The sequence below is a fragment of the Cryptomeria japonica genome, chromosome 2 (genome assembly GCF_030272615.1).
Source record: "Cryptomeria japonica chromosome 2, Sugi_1.0, whole genome shotgun sequence".
Taxonomy (NCBI): domain Eukaryota; kingdom Viridiplantae; phylum Streptophyta; class Pinopsida; order Cupressales; family Cupressaceae; genus Cryptomeria; species Cryptomeria japonica.
This window is the reverse complement of record NC_081406.1, coordinates 52,379,668-52,386,852: the sequence shown is the minus strand read 5'-3', so window position 1 is coordinate 52,386,852 and position 7,185 is coordinate 52,379,668. Positions and strand designations below refer to the sequence as shown.

The 7,185-nt window shown below is 33.9% G+C and overlaps 1 protein-coding gene across 6 annotated transcripts; it reads left to right on the top strand.

The window, feature by feature from the left end:
* Nucleotides 1-238: 238 nt before the first annotated feature.
* LOC131046210 (protein RSI-1-like) lies at nucleotides 239-1,850 on the top strand. Of its 6 annotated transcripts, none has more exons than XM_057979896.2 (4): nucleotides 239-475; nucleotides 1,026-1,076; nucleotides 1,179-1,273; nucleotides 1,372-1,850. In XM_057979896.2, the coding sequence occupies exons 1-4, from the start codon at nucleotides 459-461 to the stop codon at nucleotides 1,551-1,553; spliced, it is 345 nt and encodes a 114-aa protein (XP_057835879.2). In that variant the 5' UTR covers nucleotides 239-458; the 3' UTR covers nucleotides 1,554-1,850. The 6 variants fall into 6 exon arrangements, with proteins under 6 accessions (XP_057835879.2, XP_057835878.2, XP_057835874.2 ...); XM_057979895.2 differs by having other exon boundaries at nucleotides 1,176-1,273; XM_057979891.2 differs by having other exon boundaries at nucleotides 239-524; nucleotides 1,171-1,273.
* Nucleotides 1,851-7,185: the final 5,335 nt, after the last annotated feature.

Here is a 7,185-nt window from a genome sequence, read left to right as displayed (position 1 = left end):
ACTACTCTGTTATGCATGCCAATTCTACAAATAACAATGAAAATTTTAGTAGCACCCGTGATTTTATTATTTCCAGACATTATTCCCTCCTCTCCATGCAACTGCCATTCATCCTCAGGTTGACACCAGGCTTCTTCATGCCTTGAAAGTACAGATTGAGAAACATTGTCAATCTGAAAAAATTTGTCTGCTTATAGATAAAAGATATTCATATAATTATGATACGCTTTTACTTTATCTTGGGTTAGGGAAAATCCCATGTGAAATGTCGTCATGTGAAAACATGAAAAAAATCTTTTCAAAGTTTTTGGATTTGGACCAGCAGTGACAGGAATTACTGTTAAAATCTTAATCCTTGCCATTAAATTGTTGATCTATTTATACCATCCTAGAGCTAGGATACTCAAGCATAGCATTATGGTTGGTATCTGATAACCATAACAAGAGAATAAAGAGGCATGGCCAGATTGCACCAGTATGTTCTGTTATTTATTGCTGCAGTTTTTGTCCTGCAGCATATCATGGTAGTGATATTTAGAGTCTTAGTTAGTCCTGGCATTCATGGATATATTGGATGTATGTATACATAAAAACTTTTGGTATTCTAATATGTGACGAGTGCAGAGAGATTGTGTGTATATATATTAAAAAAAAACAGTTTTGATCTGTTAATATGTGAATGGTGCAGAGAGATTGTGTATATATGTATATATATTGTATATATGCCTGAACAGTTTTGGTTTTTTAATATGTGAAGTGTGCAGAGAGATTGTGTATATACATATATAAAGAGATTGGATTTTCATAGTCTATTGTGATTATTGTTTTGTTTTTGAATTTTATCATGTAAGATTTTGTTTGCATCAGCATTTCCGATCATACTTTACTGATGATAGATTATATTCTATAATCTTAAAGGTTGATGCAAACAAAATCTTACACAGTAAAATCTTACAAATTATGGTTTTCTAATATGATAAGAGTGCATTAAGTTTGTTGGGTGTTGCTGGGTCGATTTGTTTCAGGTATTTTCTGCTCCAACTCCTAGAGTATTGTATCATTGGCAACATGGAGAGGTAGATGAAATCATCATCCTATTTTCATATATCAAATTCATTTATTTGTTGTTTTTCACAATCTAAGTTATTCTGGTTTTGATTTTTGTTATAGCAAAGTAGAAATGTGGGAAACAATGGCACAACACCCCAGAATTCATCTTATGGGGCAATGTCACCCTCACCTGGCTTAGCTTCAGGGACCCTTACTCCTTCTGGTATGTATTAACCTAGACCAATTTGAGGTACGAATCACTCTAGATTTCTATTTTTTTCTATGGTTTTGTCATGCTGAGACGGATTTTGTATGGGACAGGTTGCATGCCTGCATGTTCAAACAGATGTTCAGCCACCCACCATGTGAATGCATGCATGTATTTCTGCCAATATTGCTGTGCAAAGTGCTTGTGTGTTCCTCCTGGTACCTATGGAAACAAGGAATCTTGCCCTTGTTATAATAATATGAAGACCAAGGAAGGAGGACCCAAATGCCCATAAAGCTCCATCATTCTCTTTGGTTTTTCATGTGTCCATAGGACTTGCATATCAATCAGGCTATGATTGGGACAGATATGTATATAATATTTACAGTTTGAAGACATTGCAGTTGCAGGCACTTGAGGAGGTTATAAATACCTCCTGTGCTGTTATAAATAGGATCTAAACATAAAAACCTCTCATATAGAGGTTGAAATCATTGTAACCAACCGGTGATCAGATGTGATTTTAATTTGTTTTCAAGCCTTGGGTAGATCAAGACTCATTGGTAAAGAGTAGATCTGTTTGCTTCTTAAAGATTTTGAGATAATGTGATTGGGATTTTGATTATTCGGTATAAATATTATCAAAATAAATATAAATAAAATAAAGGTATTTAGTTGAAATCTAGGTAATAGAATATGTAATGAAGGATATTTAAAATGATTCATTAGTGTTTATAAAATCAAGTTATGTCAAACAAATGTTTTGGAATTTGGAAAATGATATCTAAGTCTTGTAGATTTTGAATTGATTAATTTGTCTATCTAGTTTTAGTTTGTTATAGCATCTTCAACTTATATCTATAAACGTGTGGTCTCTGGGGACACTTTTGAGGAATTGCTAGGTAAGGATTTATTTTGTTGGTCAAACTAATAGAATCATATTGATTTGATAGCTTTTCGAAATGATTGAAAATAGCAAGCAATCATGCACATACATAGCCTAGATATTGAAGCAAGCAAATGATGAAGTGTTGGTGCTTTGATAATGCTTCTTGAATAATGATGGAGGTGGAAATGACATCTTCTGCCTAATTTCAAATGAATGAGGATTGGTCCTTAAAGACAATTTAAAGGGTGCAAATAAAATGTTTTACACTTCATGTCAACATACAACAATCACTTAGAAAAGGGTGGCTTAGGCACAAATTTAATTTCAAAGTTTGAAATAGATAAGGTGATTTATATCACTAGATCTAAACCTAGATGTTGAAAATAATATGGACCAAGAAAGTGAGGTTTGGTTATGTATTAGCTTTTATGTAGAACTTATTTCACTTGTACACTAGTAATTGCACAAGAGATAATTGAGTCAAAGTAAGCCCAAAACAAAGGGGGAAAATACTAGGTATACAATTTTGACTATTAGATTGTGCACCAACTTTGATTTGCATATGAACTACCATGTCAAATTAAAAACAATCAGCCAATATAAAAGTAAAATATTCAAACACTCATAGAAAGAACGATTTATTACATTCTCTTTGCAATGAATGCTTTATCATAAACAGCTAGAAGAGCATAAAGATTTAATGAGTAGCATCTAATAAGAATTCATAATAGATTTGAGTTTTCTACAATCAAAAGAAAATCGAAAGGAGTGGTAATATTACATCGAGAAATTTTGAAATAAGATATTACTTGGGGAAAGAAAGAAAAAGGTAAATAGGCATTGATTGAAGCAAGCAAACTAATGTGGTGTCATCTAAAATAGAAGTGATTGTAAGATATTCATTAGAACCATACTCATTAAATAAATGTTATTGATCTTAAATTCCCCTTCAAACATGTATATAAAGAATTCATTAAATTTGATGGAAAGGGGAAAAATATGCAAAATGGTGTACTCCATGACATCTCAATAAGCATGTAAGAATATAAGGATATCATCATGTGATAACATAATGATTTATTATTTTATCATAGAAAATATATGAACAAAGGATCAAGTAAAAATATCCATGAATGTTATATAAGGACGCCCTATAAGCATAAACAAGTGTTAGATCTCATCATGATAAGTATTGCCAGTGTGTAATAAAAAACAAAAAAACATGTTAGTGTAAGATATAATCATAGTTAGCATAGACATGTGAAATCAATAAAATATACATTTAAGGTTCTCATAGAATAACCTATAATCATCATAAGAAAAAAATTGTGTGAGCGTAAATAGGTAATCGTGTATACTATAACTTAATAGATGTAATCATTATGAGAATATAGATCATCCTAATAAATATTTAAGCATATCATCATGAAAGTGGAAGTGTGTCAATTTTCATATAGGAGACACCCAAATGAGAGAATACAATGTGTGAAATTATTTTAATGCATATATAGATAGATTGTTGAAGCTTCAACTTTCAACCAATGATATGGTCATCATCATCCCAAAAATGTTCCATGTATCCAAATTCAAGTAAGTGGATTTTATCATTGATTTAAAATAGTGTCCTTAGTAAATATTATTGAGAAAAATGTAATGAGTATTTTTCTTTTCTTCACCCAATGTTCATGTATTTTTGGAAGTGTCCCATAGATGTGGAAACTTTGGCTTCTTAAACATTGAAGTATTAATTTTTGGTCCATGTAGTAGATAGACCAAGTTATTATAGAAGCAATGAGATTATAAAGTTTAGTTCTTTTAGTAGGCATGAGTTTTGCATAGTCCATGAAGAAGATTTCTAGATTTTGGATTCAACTATGTTTGTTTTTTTTCCATCAAACATAGTGTGCGTAAAGAAAATATCTCTATCTTTTCCTCATATGGAGTATGAAAAATAAAATATTTTTCATTATTCTTGTGATACATTCAAAGTGATTGGACTCAAATAACATGACTTTGTCTTCTTTGTGGCTTGTTGTCTTGTCCTTTTGCTTTTTAAGATTTAATTTTTTTCTTAAAATATGGTGGATAAGGATGAAATATCAAGTTACTTTTTATTTATACGAAGTATCACTATTCTTGTGATATATTTAGATGAAATGGATAAACAAGATAATTTTGTTTCCTCCATGGTGTATTGCCTTATAATTATTTCTTTAATTATTTTATTTTCATTTAATCACACGTTATATGAATCGTGATTTTTTTTTGGTTCTCATAAAGAGGTTCTATAAGGGTATTCATATATGTTAGTAAAATGGTGTCTCAACCTTACATTTAAGATTACTATTTATAGTAAGTTTTTATTTGAGCATGAATTGGTCTAAAATTTTATCCAAAACTTTGGATTGGCTAGATAAGCATGCCTAAAAATTTTTGTTGCAACATCATGTATAGATTTTAAGATGTAAAAGTTTTTGTTTCTAAAAGTTGTGAACAGAAGTTTTAGAGTCAATTTTGAGGGCTTTAGAGGCTTTGAAATGGCCCAAAAGTGTGTAACCAACATGGTAGGTTATAGCTTGATAGGGCACGTTGTGATCTTTCTGGCACTTCAAATGGTTCATCAATTGAACACCCAATTCAAAAGTTATGGCCTCCAAAAGTTGGGTCTCCTAAATAAGAAATATAAAAACATTTTGGACACATAAATGAGCTATAAAAGGGAGGTACATGTGTTGATGTGTGTTTTGACACATCATAGGGCATCTAGGATTGGAGATAATTATGGGCGTCACTTTATTGCGCGGTTTTAGCTTGTGGTTTTGTAATATTGTTTGATAGTTTCATATATTGTATCTCCTATGTATGATGAGTGTGAGATGGAGGTTGTGTGTAAAATTCTTATCGATATCGGGTTACCTCTGAATCTTTTTTGGATTAAATATCATAGAACACTAATACAGAGTATCAGATCAGACTATGCGTAGCAACAGCAGAGGCACGAAAAGATGTATAGACAAAAAAATTACAATTTAAGGGCACCTCCAAGGTGCAAAGTCACAGCAAAGCCAAACAGTTACATCAAATTTACAAATATATATGCAAAAAAGAGCTACATCCTGGGACAATAGGCAAAAAACACATGAAACAGAAGCTATAGGAACAACAGGTCAGCATCTGGTGAGGTGTTGTCTCCCAGTGGGGGGATCCATGCAACCCAACCCAACTCCCCTTCCATCCACACCTCCACTCGTCCATCTAAATGTGTAGTGTGGTCTCGGATCAGCTCATCTTCCTCCTGAATAGCATCTAGCTGGATCTGCCTATGCTCCAGATGTCGCATAAAGGACATCAAAGCTTTCGCAAAGGCATCCTTGCCAGGGTCATCTCTCTCCCAGGTAAATCCATGTGAGAGCTCATGGATAAAGACAGTAGTAGATCCATCCTCAATCCATTTGTCAAATTTGCTCGCATCAAGCTTTAGAACAACTGTAACCTGCACAGATACAAAGTGAAAAATGAGTCTCCTAAGAGACTCAGTGAGGTGCCTGGAATTGCCCTTAAAGAAAAACAAGACCAAAAGATGTCTGCTAATTTCCTACAACCCTTGATATAGCCTAGAACAACATCAATGAAAGCAAAAGAAGTAGATTCCAAATTGAAACCAAATAATCTCCATATCTCTTTCGCAAAATGGCATTAAAAAAAAACATGCTTCACAGTTTCAGGAACTCTACAGATGTTACAGCAGAAAAAAAAAGACCATCATTATCCTTTAGAGGAAGCTTATTCAGTAATAGACACCAACCAAAGAACTTATTTTTAAGTTCATTAGGTCCCTTCCAGAATCTATTGAGGATGTCCTTCCAAGCCTTAGGTTCCCAGTTTAGGACCCAACATTTATTTAAGTGCAAGATATAGAGTCAGACTTGGTGAGGGAGGAGTAAATGCTTTTAGCTTTAAGGGAAGGGAGAGGGGTATCATCAGTCCAACATAAGGCAGAGGTGGGGGAGTGCAAAAGGGGGGCAGAAGGAAGGGAGAGAACAGGGGAGAGAGTTGCCTTAAGAATGTTATAAGTTCTGCCATGGGAGAGGGGAATACCAAACCTAAGAGATAGATCCTCCCAAGAAATCAGATGGCCATTATCAAAAATCTGCTCAAAACATCTGATGCCCAAATTGTGCCACTTCATGGCAAAGCATCCTTGAAGAATGGCCAAGGGCTTCTCATTATGATTGACATTCCACCATATTGATCTGTTAGCAGCAAGAGGTCCCTGTGTACTGCCATTTAAACTGATCTTAACCAAATGTTTCACATAGCCCCAATCCTTCCATAATGATTTAAAGATATCAGACCCTACAGGAGCCACATCAAAGTTTCCAATAAGGAGGTCCAATATGGGAAGATCTTTCTATTTCTTTGCCTTCTTAGGAATAGAGCTCTGAATATTATGCCTTATAAGAACTTTCCAGGGTTCATTACCCTCCATGGCCCTCAGTATCCATTTAGAAGCAAGGGCTATTCCCTACAACTTCAAATCTTTCAGCCCCATACCACCAAATAACTTGTGCATAGTACATCACTCCCATTTGACTGCATGTTGTTTCTTAGTTACCTTACCATCAAACCATAGGAAGTCTTTGATCTACTTTTGGATATGTTTGAATTGATAGTTGCTAAAAAGCCAAGCAGAGGAGAAGTATATATTGTAGGATGCAAGAATTTTTTGACACGCCTAGAATCTTCCAACAAGGGAAAGAAAATTTTTGTTCCATTTGGAGAGATTCTTATAAATTTTCTTTCTTGCCCAATCCCACATCTCCTTCAGATTTGGTAGAATAGAAAATGGGATGCCAAGATATCTGACAATCTGTACTAGGCCCAACCACTTGAGGGAGAATTTGGAGAACAAACATGGGGGATCATCCTCCTAGCCAAGAAGACTGGATTTATGTAAAGCAATTCTACTACCAAATGCTAGGCAAAAGAGTTCAATATTTTTCAAAAGTGCATCAAAGTTATCCTCTTCTAGGTTAAG

What these genes read in the sequence shown, in the direction of transcription:
- LOC131046210 (XM_057979891.2), top strand. Translation starts at nt 459, where the DNA reads ATGGCCAGATTGCACCAGTATGTTCTGTTATTTATTGCTGCAGTTTTT. An exon ending in ATCATTGGCAACATGGAGAG is followed by an intron (nt 1,077 to 1,170) that starts GTAGATGAAATC and finishes TTTTTGTTATAG; the next exon opens with CAAAGTAGAAATGTGGGAAA. An exon ending in AGGGACCCTTACTCCTTCTG is followed by an intron (nt 1,274 to 1,371) that starts GTATGTATTAAC and finishes TGTATGGGACAG; the next exon opens with GTTGCATGCCTGCATGTTCA.